The sequence below is a fragment of the Mustelus asterias genome, chromosome 28, assembly GCF_964213995.1.
Source record: "Mustelus asterias chromosome 28, sMusAst1.hap1.1, whole genome shotgun sequence".
Lineage (NCBI taxonomy): Eukaryota > Metazoa > Chordata > Chondrichthyes > Carcharhiniformes > Triakidae > Mustelus > Mustelus asterias.
The window spans coordinates 7,757,459-7,777,662 of record NC_135828.1 but is presented as its reverse complement, the minus strand read 5'-3'; the positions used below and the strand labels follow the sequence as shown (position 1 = coordinate 7,777,662).

At 47.0% G+C, this 20,204-nt stretch overlaps 1 protein-coding gene across 1 annotated transcript in view; it reads right to left on the bottom strand.

The window, feature by feature from the left end:
* LOC144480126 (heparan-alpha-glucosaminide N-acetyltransferase) overlaps positions 1 to 20,204 on the bottom strand; it is a 189,123-nt gene that overhangs the window by 23,339 nt on the left and 145,580 nt on the right. Inside the window, exon 15 of the mRNA XM_078199272.1 lies at positions 19,048 to 19,134. Coding sequence (XP_078055398.1) covers positions 19,048 to 19,134 — 87 coding nt within the window. The remainder of the gene's footprint in view (positions 1 to 19,047; positions 19,135 to 20,204) is intronic.

Genomic DNA, 20,204 nt, shown 5'->3' with positions numbered 1-20,204 from the left:
GTAATTTAGAAGTGGTTTACCAAACACATGTTGGGGAGTGCAGGGGGAAGGGGGCGGGCGGGGGGAGTGGGAGGAACTGTTGGCTGTACCACAGAGTGAGAATCATTCAATCTCAGTAAAGTGTTTCATATCTATATATAAGCTGTCCCTTTACAACAGCTCCTCCACAGACCACTTTCAGGAAGCAATGACTGCACCTATGCAAATCTTCCCTGCAACAGCCAATCAGCGTCACCCCTCTGCTGGACACTTGCCTTCACTCAAACACGGAGGGTGTCTTCCGGAAGTCCACCTTCTGGTAACGGTGACTGCCCCTATGCAAATCTTCCCCGCAACAGCCAATCAGCATCACCGCTCTGCTGCCCTCTGATGGACTATTAGGGGGCATAGGTTTAAGGTGAGAGGGGAGAGATACAAAAGGGTCCAGAGGGGCAATGTTTTCACACAGAAGGTGGTGAGTGATTGGAACAAGCTGCCAGAGGTAGTAGTAGAGGCGGGTACAATTTTGTCTTTTAAAAAAGCATTTAGACAGTCACATGGGTACGATGGGTAGAGAGGGAAATGGACCAAAATTGGGACTAGCTTAGTCATTAAAAAAGGATGGCATGGAGAAGTTGGGCCAAAGGGCCTGTTTCCATGCTGTAAACCCCTATGACTCTATATGCATATTGCTAATGTGTAGATTAGTCCTGTGTTGTGATTGCTGTTTTGATGAACAGACCTTTTTACAGTGAATATGAAACACTTCCAAGGCCACCAATTTTCATGGAAAAATGGATGGAATATTGGAATGCACTCCCAATAATGGAATAACACTTTGTCCCAGAAAACAAATCTGGAATTCCATGTAGCACAACCAGGATTACACAGTAAGTATAAGCTATGGGCTCTGATGAGATACTTACACTGAGATGTCATAAAAATATGGAGGATGCATTACACCTGGGTCAACAGATTATTTGAACATGTGCAGACAGCAGATTTTATTATTACAGAAACAATAACATGCTCTGCCCAAGACCGCAAGAAACTACAATGGGTCGTGAATGTAGCCCAATCCATCACGTGAACCAGCCTCCCCATTGAATCTGTCGACACCTCCCGCTGCCTCGGAGAAGCAGCTAGCATAATTAAGGACCTCGGATCTACTCTCTTCCACCTTCTTCCATCGGGAAAAAGACACAAAAGTCTGAGGTCAAGTACCAACCGACTCAAGAACAGCTTCTTCCCTGCTGCTGTCAGACTTTTGAATGCACCTACCTCGCATTAAGTTGATCTTTCTCTACACCCTAGCTATGACTGTAACACTACATTCTGCACTCTCCCCTTTCCTTCTCTATGTACGGTATGCTTTGTCTGTATAGCGCACAAGGAACAATACTTTTCACTGTATACTAATACATGTGACAATAATAAATAAAATAAAATAAAATAAAAATTCACTTCTAATGGTTTATGTGTGGGACACTGGGTACCTGAGATTGATTTCCTGTATGAACTCCAACCTCAAGATAACAGCTTCAAAGAAGTGAACCACTCAAAGGAAGTTCTGAATATAAGTCTTAGACACATGGAAACAATTAACTGCACTGAACAAACAGTGGATTATAAACTTGTTGTAACTCACACTGCCAATATATTCTGTATTGAAGCAATCTACTCTGGGGATTCAGCAACAGCATAAACCAGAAGAAGCAATGCACACCTTAAAGTAAAGTTTATTTGTTAGTCACAAGTAAGGCTTACATTAACACTGCAATGAAGTTATTGTGAAATTCCCGGAGGTGCCACACTACGGCACCTGTTCGGGTCAATGCACCCTAACCAGCACGTCTTTCAGATTGTGGGAGGAAACCAGAGCACCCGAAGGAAACCCACGCAGACACAGGGAGAATGTGCAAACTCCGCACAGACAGTGACCTGAGCCGGGAATCGAACCCTGGTCCCTGGTACTATGAGGCAGCAGTGCTACCGATTTTCAAATGAATCCAAGATTCAATTCATAGAAATCATGGAATCATAGATTCCCTACAGTGCAGAGAGAGGCCATTCGACCCATCGATTCTACAAGAAGAAGAACAAAGAACAATACAGCACAGGAACAGGCCCTTCGGCCCTCCAAGCCCGTGCCACTCCCTGGTCCAAACTAGACCATTCTTTTGTATCCCTCCATTCCCACTCCGTTCATGTGGCTATCTCGATTCTGCACCAACTTTCTAACCCAGGCCCTTTCCCTCACCCTCTCCCCATAAGCCCACACATTCCCCATGGCTAACCTGCATATCTTTGGTGTGTGGGACAAAACCGGAGCACCGGAGGAAACTCACACAGACACGGGATGCCAGAATTTTACCGGCACGCCCGCCCCGGAATTGGGGCAGAAGCGGCTCACAGATCAGAATTCTTTGTTGGCCTCGGGCGGGATTTTACAAGCCTCGCCCAAGCTGGGGAGAATGTGCAATCTCCACACAGACAGCCACCCAAGGCTGGAATTGAACCCAGATTTTTAAAAATTATTTGTTCACAGGATGTGGGTGTCGCTGGCTGGGCCAGCATTTATTGCCCATTCCTGAGGGTAGTTAAGAGTCAACCGCACTGCTGTGGGTCTGGAGTCACGTGTAGGCCAGACTGGGTAAGGATAACAGATTTCCTTCCCTAAAGGACATTAGTCAACCAGATGGGTTTTGATAACAATCGACAATGGTTTTATGGTCATCATTTAATTCCAGATTTTTCTTGAATTCAATCTCACTGTCTGCCATGATTCAAACCCAGGTCCTGAAGCATTTCACTAGGTCTTCTGAATTAGTTGCCCAGTGATAATACCACTATGCCACTGCCTCGCTGGTGCCGTGAGGCAGCAGTGCTAACCACTGTGCCACTGCATTTAAAATGACTTTTCTCCTGTAAAATGATGCTCGGTTATAATTCTTTAGGCCATTTCTTTGTCTAACTCTGGGCTGAGTGCCAATGTACTCCATGTCATTGGCACACGGAGATATTCACACTCCAGGATTAATGATTATGACGTCAATGCTACAAGCTTATTGAGAAATAATTAACAACTGATTAACAAGCGAATCCATAGCCAGGATATGAAGCATTCTGTTAATCGCCTCTCCAACATTAGCTTAACTCTCCAGTAGATGCCAGACTTACAAATGGGATATTAATGCTCCCTTGCTTTTCCCTGCTAGTGATCTATCAGTAAAATATTTTGGAGAAGGGAACTCTGTTTCATTTCCTTTGTCTGCCGCTTGATTACTGAGAACACCCAGAGGAAAGATCGGAAGAATTGGCATTCTGTCCACCACTGTGTCCTCAGGGGGTCCCAATAGATTATTTTGCCATAATAGCCATTGTTTTCTAGGCAAATGCATCAGCCAGTTTGTATACTGCAAGGCCAAAGAGCAGCAAATAAATGGATTTGTGGTTATTCTGATTGAGTTGCTTAGAATCATAGATTCATAGAATCACTACAGTGCAGAAGGAGGCTATTCAGGCCATCGGGTCTGCATCAACCACAATCCCACCCAGGCCCTATCCCTGTAACCCCATGTATTTACCCTGCTCACCCCCATTGACATTATTAGTGGTCAATTTGTAGCATGGCCAATCACCCTAACCCGCACATCTTTGGATTGTGAGAGGAAACCGGAGCACCCGGAGGAAACCCACGCAGACAAGGGGAGAACGTGCAAACTCCACACAGACAGTCACCCAAGGCCGGAATTGAACCCGGGTCCCTGGAGCCACGAGGCAGCCATGCTAACCACTGTGCCACCATGATGCCCACTCCAAAGATGTGCAGGTTAGGGGGGATTATCCATGGTGAATGTGTGTAGGGTTACGGGGATAGAGTGGGGGAGAGGGCCTGAGTAAGATGCTCTGTCAGAAAGTCGGTGTAGAATCGATGGGTCAAATGGCCTCTTTCTGCACTGTAGGGATTGTATGATTCCATGATTTCTATGAATTGAATCTTGGTTTCATTTGAAAATCATAAACTGGGGTGTGCATCGCTTCTTCTGAGTCGAAATATTGGCCAAGGCACCAGGAGAACTCCTGGTTCTTCTTCCAATAGTCCCATTTGGAGGACACATGTTCGACAGCAACTTGGGAACATTGAGGCTGGGAAGCTCTCCTCTCTCATATCCAGTTTGCATCCATCGACTGTTAATGCAGTTAAAGGCTTCAAAGAACAAATGAAAAGTTACTGACTAGCCTGAACAAACAAATTAAACTGATCACGCGCTCTCATGATGAATTATTATAAATATAGAGGGTAGGGAGGTCTGAGGTTACATTCCATCCACACAGGAACCTGGACAACAAATGAAGATCCGTGGAAGATCGGAGCTGAAAAGCGCCGGCGATCATTTCCAGAGGGTAAAGTCGAGACAGCAGAAAGAGGGGTCGAACTAGGCATAGTTGGATGACGGACATCCAACTCTCTCCAGAAGAGCTACACTGGTATGTGAAGATGGAGCAAGACAGACAAGCCATGAACACAGATCTCCTTTGCACCTGGTAAGAGTTCACAAATTCTACAATACACCAAAGAAACGGGCTAAAGGTCCAAACGATGCTGCATTTCCAGAGTCCCTTCTTATTATTCCAGGTTGGATCATAGAATCCCAACAGTGCAGAAGGAGGCCATTCATCCCATAAAGCCCGCACCAACAACAATCCCACCCAGACCCTATCCCTGCGACCCCACATATTTACCCTGCTAATTAGGCGGCACAGTGGTTAGCACCGCTGCCTCACAGCGCCAGGGACCCGGGTTCGATTCCCAGCTTGGGTTACTATCTGTATGGAGTCTGCACCTTCTTCCCGTGTCTGCGTGGGTTTCCTCCAGGTGCTCCGGTTTCCTCCCGCAGTCTGAAGATGTGCTGGTTAGGTTGATTGGCCATGCTAAATTGCCCCTTAGTGTCAGGGGGGTTAGGAGGGCAAATATATGGGGATAGGGCCTGGGTGGGGTCGTTGTCAGTGCAGGCTGAATGGGCCAAATGGCCGCCTTCTGCACTGTCGATTCTATCATTCTATAATTCCCCTAATACTAAGGGACAATTTAGCATGGCCAATCAATCTAACTTGCACATCTTTGGACTGTGGGAGGAAACCGGAGCACCTGGAGGAAACCCACGCAGACACGGGGAGAACGTGCAAAGTCCGCACAGACAGTGACCCAAGCCGGGAATCGAACCCAGGTCCCGGGCGCTGTGAGGCAGCAGTGCTAACCACTGTGCCACCGTCAGGATCCCTCTGGCTTCTCAAGCATAGACACATGCATTACTGTCCGAAAATAAAAGCACTGTCTTTGATCTAGGCCGGGTATTGCTCCACAGAGACATTCCTCACCGGCGTTCCAGCCTCGGGTATTCCGGAATGGGAGTGCAGGGGGGGAATGACAGCTCGTGCGTCACGTGCCCCCTCACCCAAGGTGAGATTCCAAAAGCCAGGGGTGTCTGTGCATTCCCATTAGTGTTGGTGAAGGCGTGAACTGCACATGGCCACCAGCTGTTGACGGGGGCCAAACCTACTCATCAATCACGAAACCTTTCACCACCTCCTCTCACAGTTTCCAAAGCAAGTCACTGCAACATGAAAAGCATTCACTTCACCAAGCCCCTTTATAACAGGGCGCTGACTGATACATTTCAGCTTTCTGCAAGGACAGCCAATTCGAATTATTTCCCTGCCGATGTCTATAGCTGCCCCACCACCCGCACACCCCCCCTTCCCCGCGCACCCCTCACTCTTCTCATTTGTCTGTAAATCAACCCAAAGTTAAAGTTTATTTATTAGTGTCACAAGTAAGGCTTACATTAACTGCAATGAAGTTACTGTGAAATTCCTCTAGTCGCCACACTCTGGTACCTGTTCGGGTCAATACACCTAACCAGCACGTCTTTCAGACAGTGGGAGGAAACCGGAGCGCCCGGAAACCCATGCAGACACGGGGAGAATGTGTAAACTCCACTCAGACAGTAACCCAAGCCGGGAATCGAACTCAGGTCCCTGACCCTGTGAGGCAGCAGTGCTAACCACTGTGCCACCGTGCCGCCCTTCCGAAAACTGTGAAGGACTTGTGATCAACCAGAAAATCTGGGAGGATGAAATATTGAAAACCTGTGTTGCAATTTTCGTTTGTTTGTCTTTTTTGGGGTGTTTGGGAGGGGGTGGGGGGATAAAGCGACGCCAAGTTAGTTTTGTTTTGTTGTGTTTGGCTCAATGCAGGTTTGAAATTTGCTATTCTTGCATTTGTCCTGATGAGTGCAAGATGAAAAACTTCAGTAACATGTCTCTCTGTTCAGCAACAGAGCAAACTCACATCAAGCGGTGTCCCCTGGAAGTCCCAGATTCCTGCTTTGACTCGAAACGTCAGCTCTTTTCTCTCCTTACAGATGCTGCCAGACCTGCTGAGATTTTCCAGCATTTTCTCTTTTGGTCCCGGGTTCCTGCTCTTGTGCGTGACAATCCGGCTTGTGTTATGGTTTTGAGCCACCCGTCAGCGTGTTCATCCATCTTTGCATTTATTCAACTATTTTAAAACTGTGTGTTTGCCGTACATTTGGACAAGATGTTCCAGGGATTTTGGTAGATGTTGAAGGTCCAATGACATGATCTCAACAAGGGCGAGCTGCTCTCTTGGTGTCCCTGCCCACATTGCTTCCACGACCCACACCAGAGGAACACAGTTTCGCCATGTCACTGCTTGTGAAGCCTTACAGTGCGGCAGTTACTTACACAATAATGGTCACACAGTGACACAGTGGTCAGCACTGCTGCCTCACAGTGCCAGGGACCCGGGTTCAATTCCCGGCTCGGGTCACTGTCTGTGTGGAGTCTGCACTTTCTCCCCGTGTCTGCGTGGGTTTCCCCCGGGTGCTCCGGTTTCCTTCCACAATGCGAAAGACGTGCTGGTTAGGTGGATTGGCCGTGCTAAATTCTCCCTCAGTGTACCCGAACAGGCGCCGGAGTGTGGGGAATTTCACAGTAACTTCATTGCAGTGTTAATGTAAACCTATTTGTGACACTAATAAATAAACTTCAATGTAATGTTAAGGTGAAGGTATCATATTCAGTGATCAATCACACGATGCCTAAATCAACAAGTGCATTATAAAAGCTGCAGCTGTTATGTCCACGTTGGGTAAGAGAGTGTGGAATAACAGGTACCTGACTAGAAAACACCAATCTGCAAGCCTACCAAGGCTGTGTCCTCAGAACATTCCTCTGCGGTGAGACCTGGACAACATGTGATGGGCAGGAGAAAAGGGTGGACAATTTCCATCTGCACCAGCTCAGACTTATCCTTGGCATCTCTTGGTAGGGCAGGCTTACCCATTCAGAGGTCCTGGGATGCGCTAAATCCATCAACATGCACTCATTACCAAGTCAACGATGTCTGCACTGCCTCAGCCATGTTTATCAGATCGATGGTGGCCATGTACCCAAAGACCTTCTGTACGCTGAACGGGCCACTGGGTCACGACCTTCTAGGAGTCCACACATCCATGACAAGAGAGATATGAAGATGGCGGACACTGACGCAGACAACTGGGAGATGGCCTCTGATGGCCGTGATCTCTGGAGGCTGACTGGAGAGGCATTTCAAGAGGCAAGGATAAACAGAATGCTCAGCTGGCGAGAAGAAGATCCAAAGAGAACAGGGGCAGGTCAACTGTTCACCTTCTCGGTCCATTCTGCTCCTCCGCAGCAAATACGTCAGAGACGGCCTTGCCAGAGTGGGGCTCCTAAACCACACCAGGTGATATTTAATGTACAGTTGGCCATCAATACTCAAACCAGGGGGGCACGGTGGCACAGTGGTTAGCACTGCTGCCTCACTGTACCAGGGGCCCGGGTTCACTTCTGGCCTCGGGTCACTGTCTGTGTGGAGTTTGCACATTCTCCCCGTGTCTGCGTGGGTTTCCTCCGGGTGCTCCGGTTTCTTCCCACATGTGTGGGTTAGGTGGATTGGCCATGTTAAATTGACCCTTAGTGTCAGTGGGATTAACAGGGTAAATATGTTACGGGGATAGGGTCTGGGTGGTGCAGGCTCGATGGGCCAAATTGCCTCCTTCTGCACAGTAGAGATTCTATGATTCTAACCATATCAGACAGAAGGCTGCTAAGATGCAATATTTTTGAGACACGTGATAAGGCTCCAATGTAAACGCAGGTCTTATTTTTCATTAGTAGTGACTACTTACAAAGCGTTCCGCAGTCAACACAACAGCCGAAGCAATTGCTTCTCACAATCACTCTCACCCATTTATCATTGTCCCTACTACTATGCAGTACGATTGCATATGATCAAATGTCATTAAATCAGGCTTTGTATCAATGCATTATTCACTAATGTTGGATTAGTGTTCCCTCACCCCTGGAAGAAAGTTTAGTGAATACACTGACGAATATAAATTATTCCTTTTAACGTAACTTAGAGAATGCGATTTTCCCTGTAATTAATGATCAGACTGGTGTTTCTTGAGATGTGCGGTTGTTGAGAATGCAATTTTATTAACAGGTCATTAATTACTGAGAAAGCTGAACATTGATCATTATAAGAGGAACTTAATCTCGGACTGAAGGCTGAAGTCTCCAAAAAAAGCACAGCAAATGATGTGCAAAAGCACATCAATGGGGACGAAGTTCTACAACAACGGGGACGAAGTAGAAAGGGTCGAGAGCTTCAAGTTTTTAGGTGTCCAGATCACCAACAACCTGTCCTGGTCCCCCCCATGCCAACACTATAGTTAAGAAAGCTCACCAATGCCTCTACTTTCTCAGAAGACGAAGGAAATTTGGCATGTCAGCTACAACTCTCACCAACTTTTACAGATGCACCACAGAAAGCATTCTTTCTGGTTGTATCACAGCTTGGTATGGCTCCTGCTCTGCCCAAGACCGCAAGAAACTACAAAAGGTCGTGAATGTAGCCCAATCCATCACGCAAACCAGCCTCCCATCCATTAACTCTGTCTATACTTCCCGCTGCCAGCATAATTAAGGACCCCACGCATCCCGGACATTCTCTCTTCCACCTTCTTCCATCGAGAAAAAGATACAGAAGTCTGAGGTCACGTACCAACCGACTCAAGAACAGCTTCTTCCCTGCTGCTGTCAGACTTTTGAATGGATCTACCTTGCATTATGTTGATCTTTCGCTACACCCTAGCTATGACTGTAACACTACATTCTGCACTTTCTCCTTTCCTTCTCTATGAACGGCATGCTTTGTCTGTATAGCGCGTAAGAAATAATACTTTTCACTGTATGATAATACATAGAACATAGAACATAGAAAGCCACAGCACAAACAGGCCCTTCGGCCCACAAGTTGCGCCGATCACATCCCCACCTCTAGTCCTATCTATAGCCCTCAATCCCATTAAATCCCATGTACTCATCCAGAAGTCTCTTAAAAGACCCCAACGAGTTTGCCTCCACCACCACCGACGTCAGCCGATTCCACTCACCCACCACCCTCTGAGTGAAAAACTTACCCCTGACATCTCCTCTGTACCTACCCCCCAGCACCTTAAACCTGTGTCCTCTCGTAGCAACCATTTCAGCCCTTGGAAATAGCCTCTGAGAGTCTACCCTATCCAGACCTCTCAACATCTTGTAAACCTCTATCAGGTCACCTCTCATCCTTCGTCTCTCCAGGGAGAAGAGACCAAGCTCCCTCAACCTATCCTCATAAGGCATGCCCCCCAATACAGGCAACATCCTTGTAAATCTCCTCTGCACCCTTTCAATGGCTTCAACATCTTTCCTGTAATGAGGTGACCAGAACTGCGCGCAGTACTCCAAGTGGGGTCTAACCAGGGTCCTATAAAGCTGCAGCATTATCTCCCGACTCCTAAACTCAATCCCTCGATTAATGAAGGCCAGTACGCCGTACGCCTTCTTGACCGCATCCTCCACCTGCGAGGCTGATTTAAGAGTCCTATGGACCCGGACCCCAAGGTCCTTCTGATCCTCTACACTGCTAAGAATGGTACCCTTCATATTATACTGCTGCTTCATCCCATTGGATCTGCCAAAATGGATCACTACACACTTATCCGGGTTGAAGTCCATCTGCCACTTCTCCGCCCAGTCTTGCATTCTATCTATGTCTCGCTGCAACTTCTGACATCCCTCCAAACTATCCACAACATCACCTACCTTGGTGTCGTCAGCAAACTTACCAACCCATCCCTCCACTTCCTCATCCAGGTCATTTATGAAAATGACAAACAGCAAGGGTCCCAGAACAGATCCCTGGGGCACTCCACTGGTCACTGACCTCCATGCAGAGAAAGACCCCTCCACAGCCACTCTCTGCCTTCTGCAGGCAAGCCAGTTCTGGATCCACAAGGCAACAGCCCCTTGGATCCCATGCCCTCTCACTTTCTCAAGAAGTCTTGCATGGGGGACCTTATCGAACGCCTTGCTGAAGTCCATATAGACCACATCCACCGCTCTTCCTTCGTCAATGTGTTTGGTCACATTTTCAAAGAACTCAACCAGGCTCGTAAGGCACGACCTGCCCTTGACAAAGCCGTGCTGACTACTTTTGATCATACTAAACATGTGACAATAACAAATCAAATCCAAATCAAATCAAATCAGGCAGAACAAAGAGTAAGAAATTGTAATAATTCCTAGTGTTCCACTTGTACATAATTCAGTCATTATTGGCCTTGGTTTGAAAAATAATACGGCTGAGCTAGGGCATACATTGGTTGTATCTTGGTCGATTCTCTGAGCTATTTAAAGGCCATATGGGGAAAGATCACCATTTCTACATTGGATTTTATGACAGGAAGAATTTCATTGGTATAGCACCTGATCACATCTCTGAAAAATCCCAAAGTCCTCGAACACTTTGAGGTGGAGTCATGGTTTGGTAGCCACTGGGCAACTATTTGCCCACAGCAAGGGAAGTGAATGACCATTTAATATGTTGGTTCTATCAGTTGTTGGAGAAATGTTAGTCACAGAGGTTTACAGCATGGAAACAGGCCCTTCGGCCCAACTTTGTCCATGCCGCCCAGTTTTAAACCACTAAGCTAGTCCCAATTGCCTGCATTTGGCCCATATCCCTCCATACCCATCTTACTCATGTAACTGTCGAAATGCTTTTTAAAAGACAAAACTGTACCCGCCTCTGCTCCTGCCTCTGGCAGCTCGTTCCAGACACTCACCACCCTCTGTGTGAAAAAAATTGCCCCTTATCTAAAGGACGAACATGCTGATCTGAAAATCAAGGAGCCTCTCTCTTTATGAGCATTTGAGCTCACTCTGCAAATCAATTAAAGCTTCTCCCGCTTTGAAAGATGCAACAGGGGCCAAGATATGAAAGGACATCACGAGTATGCTCATGGAGTTCACCACCTTTGATGGTGGGAACCCCATGATGTCACTGGCGGGCCGCGGGGACAACCTCAATGGGAAATCCCACAGTCCGTTTTGGGACTTCTGTTGGATTTTCCATCCCCTTCAGCTTTCCTGCCTACCGAAAACAGGAGCGGGAAGAACGGAAAATTCCCCCCCCTCAGTCTGATATGCTCAAGAGTTGACAACATTTTCCGATATTACTTCACATTTCCAGTGCCCTCACTATTAGTTATGAGCAAGTGCCTCTTTGTTGTATCAGTAGGAGCTCATTGGCTGCAGATGATGAATGAGTTGATGAGTTTGGTCTCTCTTTAATAGATTGTGCTCTCACCTCCCAGTTGGACGGCTACGCCTCTCAGTCCCACACCAGAACATCATCCAAACTATCACTTTCATCCGAGGTGCCACACGCCATGATGAAAGCCAAGGTTCAACTTGCCTTTTTTTTTGGATGAACATTGGAGGTCCCATTCAAGGACGGCCGACTATTCACCTTTGGAGTTTTGGCACTTGGAATGGCTGCATGGATGAAGGCAATCCTTCGCAAGAAGAATTTTGAGAGGTTTTGAAGTGTTAAAATGGTGTATAAATGCAAGTATTATCCCAGTGCCGTTGGCAGGAGTTTAGTAGTAAGAGGCTTTTAATGTATTTGGATCCAGAAGACTTTGAGAGTAAGGTTAAAGGCTATTAAAGGTGTGCGGAGAATGTAGTCTTAAATCGGCCCAGGTTCACTGCTTGTGGCAGTTATGGTGCATTAAGGATAAGTCCCTAATTCAAGGCACAGTTAACTGTTTCTAAACTACTTAGCTCCCATCGGTAAATATATTCATTTTCTTCTTCTGACAGTTGAACGAAAGCCTTTTAGCAAAGACTGGGGGGCTGTCACTTTAAACTGTGCTTGTGGAATTCTCCTGTACATTTCCCTCCACACCCGGCCGATGCACAGGGAATTCTCAATCAGTCCGAGTGACATCAGAAGGCAGCTGGACCCAACTGGGAGCCTTGTGTAGACAACAGAGCTGTTAATGTGAGTGGAGAGGAAATATGAGATATTCCCAGCAACATTTTCCTTAGCTTTGTTCACACAGCTGTGTAGACTTCAAGGTTACTATAACTAACCCTTGTCAGTTTAATTAAATGAAGGGTTTATGGTCAGTAGCCAATTATTTCTCAAAATATTTCTAATTTACCCATTTAACAACCACACATGCCTTTCAACTTCTGAAGCGCAAGCAATACTTGCGTAAAGGGACAGAGAATATTTCGACGACAGGAATTATTTTCGATGCCTGGCAAAACAAAATCGATTGCACAAACAATCAGGAAACCCACGAGGAAACTCGAAACATAAATGGCACTGTGGCATCTTAAACCATCCGCACTAGTTGACAGAATCAGCCCCCAAGTTTCAACTGCAGAATGAATCCTGCCATTTGAGGGGCTGTGTAAAATTTCCACCCTGAAATCGCCTCGACTACAGATAGATGTGTTTCAAACACGCATAGAAATCTACATCGCGTGACGTGATATTGGTAGAAGTGTGTGTGTTGTCTGTAAGTAGTTTTTATCCCTGCTTCTTTATGTGTGGCACAGTGGTTAGCACTGCTGCCTCTCAGCACCAGGGACCTGGGTTCAATTCTGGCCTTGGGTGACTGTCTGTGTGGAGTTTGCACGTTCTCCCCCGTGTCTGCGTGGGTTTCCTCCGGGTGCTCCGGTTTCCTCCCACAGTCCAAAGATGATTGGCCATGCTAAACTGCCCCTTAGAGTCGCAAGATGTGTAGGTTAGGTTGATGAGTGGGGTAATATCGATCTTATACACCAAAACAGAGCGGCCTGAAGTTTAACATCTCAGCCAAAGGACTGCACACTAACAATGCAACAATCCTTGTTTGTTCCACAGAACTATCAGCCTAGATTATGTGGGCAAGTTCTGGAGTGAGGATGAAAGTCGCAATTTTCTAAATCAAAAGGCTACTAAGTGAGCAACACTTACAAGAAACATTACAAAAGTAGGTTGTAGGTTCAAGGCCAAACAGCCTTCCTCTGCACTGCCGGGATTCTATGATTCTATATGTCAATGTGTGTTACTCTTGACATGTCATAACATTAACATGGGTCAAATGCTAATATTAGATTTGATTTGATTTGATTTGATTTATTATTGTCACATGTATTAGCATACAATGAAAGTTATTGTTTCTTGCGCGCTAAACAGACAAAGCATACCGTTCATAGAGAAGGAAAGGGGAGAGTGCAGAATGTAGTGTTACGGTCATAGCTAGGGTGTAGAGAAAGATCAACTTAATGCGAGGTAGGTAGGTGTCCATTCAAAAGTCTGACAGCAGCAGGGAAGAAGCTGTTCTTGAGTCGGTTGGTACGTGACCTCAGACTTTTGTATCTTTTTCCTGACGGGAGAAGGTGGAAGAGAGAATGTCCGGGGTGCGTGGGATCCTTAATTATGCTGGCTGCTTTGCTGAGGCAGTGGGAAGTGTAGACAGAGTCAATGGATGGGAGGGTGGTTTGCGTGATGGATTGGGCTAGATTCATGACCTTTTGTAGTTCCTTGCCGTCTTGGGCAGAGCAGGAGCCCATACCAAGCTGTGATAGAGCCAGAAAGGATGCTAAGTGGTAGATGGGATTAGGTGGGAGTTCAGATGTTTTGTGCGTGTAGGTGCAGACTCGATGGGCCAAAGGGCCTCTTCTGTGCTGTATGATTCTATGATTCTAAGCAGCGCTTTGCGTTGTCAGACACTGCAAAATTGGCTGGCTTTGTGGGTTGTACAGATAAGAGGAGGCAATTCAATCATTTTGGGGGCTGCATCCAGGAGTGAAAGAGAGCTCCCCCGTCGCAAATCGCTACACGCAATTCATCATCGCTGAGAAGAGAAATCCCTGCCAGCTTTCAGCCTGCCATGAACTCCAGTCAGCTCAGCTATCAAGACAACAGGATTGAAGAACAGCCCAGGCATAGACTGGAGTTAAACCCATTCTGTACAGGAGGAGGGATAAAAAGCAACGCTGGAGATTTGCAGCGCTTGTTCTATTCTTTGGACATGATTGTAGCCATTGTTTTTAAATGTCGTCAATCTGGTGATAGTTACTAATTTATTACTTCCTCCCGAGCTGTGATATTAATTTAATCACCTCTCGCGCCCAGATTAAAAAAGCTGATACACTTGCATTATCCTAACTGTGTCACAGACAGGCCGTGACATATCTTCCATAACCTCTGACCTCCAGTTAATGATATCATAAATTCCTCGCAGAATGCCGGCCTTAATGACACGATTTGTCTGATACACGGTTCTGATTCCAGGGGCGGGCCATCCATTCTGGGAGCACGGGGAACCAGGAGCAGTGGCCGCAATTGGAATGCAGGACACTCTCGCATATCAGTGATAACCACAGCATTTGTATAGAGCGCTTCTCAACCTCAGGAAGGCATTTTGCAACCAGCACTTTGTCTGAAGAGTTGTTAATCATAGGATGCAGAAGGAGGCCATTCAGCCCATCGAGTCTGCACCGACCACAATCCCACCCAGGCCCTATCCCCATAATCCCATGTATTTACCTTGCTAATCCCCCTGACACTAAGAGGCAATTTGGCATGGCCAATCCACCTAACCTGCACATAGAGTCATAGAGGTTTACAGCATGGAAACAGGCCCTTCGGCCCAACTCGCCCATGCCGCCCTTTTTTTTTAAACCCCGAAGCTAGTCCCAATTGCCCGCATTTGGCCCAGTCCCTCTATACCCATGTAACTGTCTAAATGCTTTTTAAAATACAAAATTGGCCTCATTGGACACACTAGCTGTGAAGGTCCATTGGGAATTGCAGCAAAGTTTGATTCTGTGTTTAAAGACTCCGGAGGGAATTTTTCCAACCCGCCCGCCACGGGAATTGTAGCGGGTGGCGGCGGACCATGCAAAGGTCCGTTGGCCTCGGGCGGGATTTTCTGGTTTTGGGGCGGGTGCGGCTGGAAAATCTCACCCTCCTGTGTGTTCCTTTGGTTGGACAACTTTGGATTTGCAAACATTTGCAAAATGGCTGCCTCTCCCGAGCCTTTGACCAAATGCACCCTTGGAACATGGCTTTAGACTGCCATGCTTTTTCCCAGGGTGGAAATGGCTGCTACGAGAGAGCACAGGTTTAAGGTGCTGGGGGGTAGGTACAGGGGAAATGTTAGGGGGAAGTTTTTCACACAGAGGGTGATGGGTGAGTGGAATCGGCTGCCGTCAGTGGTGGTGGAGGCAAACTCAATAGGGTCTTTTAAGAGACTCCTGGATGAGTACATGGGACTTAATAGGATGGAGGGTTATAGGTAGGCCTAAAAGGTAGAGATATGTACGGCACAACTTGTGGGGCCGAAGGGCCTGTTTTTGTGCTGTAGTTTTTCTATGTTTCTATGGTCAGTAGGACATGGTTTTATTAAAATTCCTCGCTGGACCCAGCTTTGCAGCAAGCGGTTCCTGTTTACTGTTAGCCGTGCGCGTGTTTCTGACACCTAGTTTGCTCAAGAACTACCTAACATCTTAGCTAAAGTCACTTTGGAATGCATCAAACTTGGCTGTACAACTGTTCTGAATGGTGGAGTATGCGACTTCGAGGTTCCGGTTCACAAGACATTAACAGCAACATCCCAAGTGAATAAATCCATAATAAAAGTTGAGGTAAGATCCGTGCACAACCCCAGAGGGATCTTAAAGCAGCAACCTTGATATGATTCCCGAGTCCCAGGAACAAAAAGGAACAACCCGTACTTTTGCCAAGATACTGTAAGGCCCGCAGTGCATATATTATTGCAGGAGACTGGAACTGACCACAATGCATTAACACTTACGAAAGCTCCAGCTTCAGGTGCAGCTGGACTGGCATCATGAAAAGAATGCTAGGTATGCCACATGTGCCCTTCATGCCACGCGGCGGCACGGTAGCACAGTGGTCAACACTGCTGCCTCACAGCGCCAGGGACCCGGGTTCAATTCTGGCCTTGGGTCACCGTCTGGAGTCTGCACGTTCTCCCCGTGTCTGCATGGGTCTCCTCCGGGTGCTCCGGTCTCCTCCCACAGTCCAAAGAAACGCGGGTTCGGTTGATTGGCCATGCTAGTGTCAGGAGGATTAGCAGGGTAAATAAGAGTGGTTACGGGGATAGGGCCTTGGGTGGGATTGTGGTCGGTGCAGACTCGATGGGCCGAATGGCCTCCTTCTGCACTGTAGGGATTCTAAGATTTGACTCTGTTCAAGGAAAAGTCCTGTAAAGCACGGGCTGCTTCCAGATTGCCTCTGATTGATGTTTTAAAGCACGATGGCTGAATCACCGGATGCTTTGGAGACACCAGTGAGCACTGGAGATCTGTACCTTTAATAGATCGTCTCCGTGTGGAAAATCAGTCGAGGGTAGGTCTCCTTTAATTCTTTTTTTTCCTTGTGGGAAGAAGGGGAACAGCTGAAAGGCATTTGTAACAGCACCTCGTTTATTTTCTTCCAAATGGACATTCCTAACACAGTCACTTCATCAAGTGCATAGTGAGAGAGCGAGAGCATTCAGTCTGCAGTAGGACATGACCTGTGTTCACTCTGTTAAAAACATTTTAAAATACTGACTCTCCTTCCCACAAATATGATCACAGACCATTACGGCCATGGAAACCTATCTTGGTCGGACTTTACTCTGCGCTTAATTGCTCCAGTATACAAACTCTTCCATAATACCATCCAACTTGTATCTTAAAGATCTTAATGTTTTAACCGCTATTACTCAACCCTTGGTTAAGCCAACCATTTCTGATTCTTCCAGTGAAGATGGTTTTCCTGGTATCTGTTTTCAATTTGCGTTCGATGATTTATCCCTCGTTCCACATTTAGTTTGAAGTAATAATCTGGCCGTTTCCCATCCAGCGTCACGTTCTGCTCACCAAACACCCCGCCCTTATCGATATACGCTGTTTCCCCAGAGCCTCGGACAAGAAAGAGGAGAAGGAGTGGGCTGGATGGCCTGTCGAGCCTGCTCCACCAGTCAATGCGAGCATGGCTGGTCTTTGCTTCAACTCCACTTCCCCTTCCCATTTTCCTTAATTCCCCTGAGAGACCAAAAATCCGTCTATCCCAGCCTTCAACGTATTCAACGTTGGAGTACCTACAAACCTCCCGAGTAGAGAGTTTCACAACCCTTTGAGTGAAGTCATTTCTCCTCATCCCATTCCTCAGCCCTTTATCCCTCAGACTGTGTTTTATAGATTGCCCCGTCAGTGAAATCAATCTGTCAGCGTCTACCCTATCAAGCTCCTTCAGAATTTATATGTTTCCATGAAATCCCTTCTCATTTTCCTAAGGAGTTGAGAATGCTCTTTCCTAGGATAGAAAAGTCAAGTACCAGGGGACAGAGGTTCAAGGTGCGTGGGGAAACGTTTAGAGGAGATGTGCGAGGTAAGTTTTTTGCATAGAGGGTGGTGAATGTCTGGAACGCACTGCCCAGGGAGCTGGTAGGAGCAGTTATAATAGCGGGTATCCAGACAAATACATGAATAGGATGGGAATGGAAGGATACAGACTCAATAAGTTTTAGTTTTAGTTTTTAGTCCCAATTGCCCGCATTTGGCCCATATTCCTCTATACCCATCTTACCCATGTAACTGTCTAAACGCCACTTAAAAGACAAAATTGTACCCGCCTCTACTACTACCTCTGGCAGCTCGTTCCAGACACTCACCACCCTCTGTGTGAAAAAAATTCCCCTCTGGACCCTTTTGTATCTCTCCCCCTCACCTTAAACCTATCCCTTCTAGCTTTAGATTCCCCTACCTTTGGGAAAAGATGTTGACTATCTACCTTATCTGTGCCCCTCATTATTTTATAAACCTCTATAAGGTCACCCCTAAGCTCCAGGGAAAAAAGTCCCAGTCTATCCATCCTCTCCTTATAACTCAAACCATCAAGTCCCAGTAGCATCCTAGTAAATCCTTTCTGCACTCTTTATAGTTTAATAATAGCCTTTCTATAATAAGGTGACCAGAACTGCATACAGTGTTCCAAGCATGGCCTTACCAATGTCTTGTACAACTTCAACAAGACGTCGCAACTCCTGTATTCAATATTCTGACCAATGAAACCAAGCATGCTGAACTGTGAACCCAGGTGAAAAACCAATATCCAACACTCTGGCAGATTTCGTACAATAGATTATGTTCGGGTCCCAGAAGGAGGCCATTTGGCCCATCGAGCCTGCACCGACAATAATCCCACCCAGGTCCCATCCTCGTAACCCCACGTATTTACCCTTCTAATTCCCCTGACACTGAGGGGCAATTTAGCACGGCCAATCAACCTAACCTGCACATCTTTGGACTGCGGGAGGAAACCGGAGCACCCGGAGGAAACCCACGCAGGCACGGGGAGAACGTGCAAATTCCCCACAGACGGTCACCCGAGGCCAGAATTGAACCCAGGTCTCCAGCACTGTGAGGCAGCAGTGCTAACCACTATGCCACCATGCCGCACCTTCACAAGACTCATGTATTTATTCGATCAAAGTGATCTAAGGTGATCCCTGTCTTCCTGAGATGAGAACTTTTGAATGAGGGAGAACTATTCTCTTGATGTGAAATATCGTCACTCATGTGGGCAAGCTCCATTGCGGTTTGCGTTCTTACCTGCAGCCCCATAAACGCCATCAGAACAGAATTGATGGTTCCCAGCACGCCTTCCGGATCGAAAGGCTCAGTGGTGTGGTACAATTGCTGAAATAAGAGGTTAAAAACAGGAATTAATGGAAACTCAGATCCCTCGGAAATGTCAACAGAGTCCCACTCTCAACTCCCTGACCCCTGGTTACGATGAGCTTCCACCATCAAGTGATCTTTGGAATTATATAGAATCCCTACAGTGCAGAAGGAGGCCATTCAGCCCATTGAGCCTGTACCGACAACAATTCCCCCCCCACTCCCCCCCCTCCCCAACTAGGTCCTATTCACGTAACCCCATGTATTTACCCAGCTAATCCCCCTGACACGAAGGGGCAATTTAGTATGGCCAATCCACCTAACCCACACATCTTTGGACTGTGGGAGGAAACTGGAGCACCCGGAGGAAACCCACGCAAACACGGGGAGGGCATGCAAACTCCACACAGACAGTGACCCGAGGCCAACCCGGGTCCCTGGTGCTGTGAGGCAGCAGTGCTAACCACTGTGCCACCGTGCCACCCATTAAAGTTTAAAGTTTATTTATTAGTCACAAGTAAGGCTTACATTAACACTGCGATGAAGTTACTGTGAAATTCCCCGAGTCGCCACACTCCGGCACCTGTTTGTGTCAATGCACCCTAACCAGCACGTCTTTCAGACTGTGGGAGGAAACCGGAGCACCCGGAGGAAACCCACGCAGACACGGGGAGAACGTGCAGACTCCACACAGACAGTGACCCAAGCCAGGAATTGAACCCGGGTCCCTGGCGCTGTGAGGCAGCAGTGCTAACCACTGTGCCACCGTGCTGCCCCATTATCACTATCATTGACATGAGCTGGTTTGGAAAGCCTGAGAGCATATTTTGTAAAAAGGTGACACAAAAGCATGAGAAAAATGGGAAACACGTATTATTTTGTCATGCTGAGAATAATAGTAACAATCCTAGAGGAAGAAATATCCCATCGAACTTCGCTGTCCAGCTGCTCAGAGCATTGCCTTGCTACGTTCTGGAAATCTGACAACAAGAGTTGTCCAGTCCCTCTTTTTAGATCCTGTAAGGTTGTTTCTTATCGTCTATCCCACACACTCCTGCTTTTCCTCAAAATGCCTGGCATGAACTTTC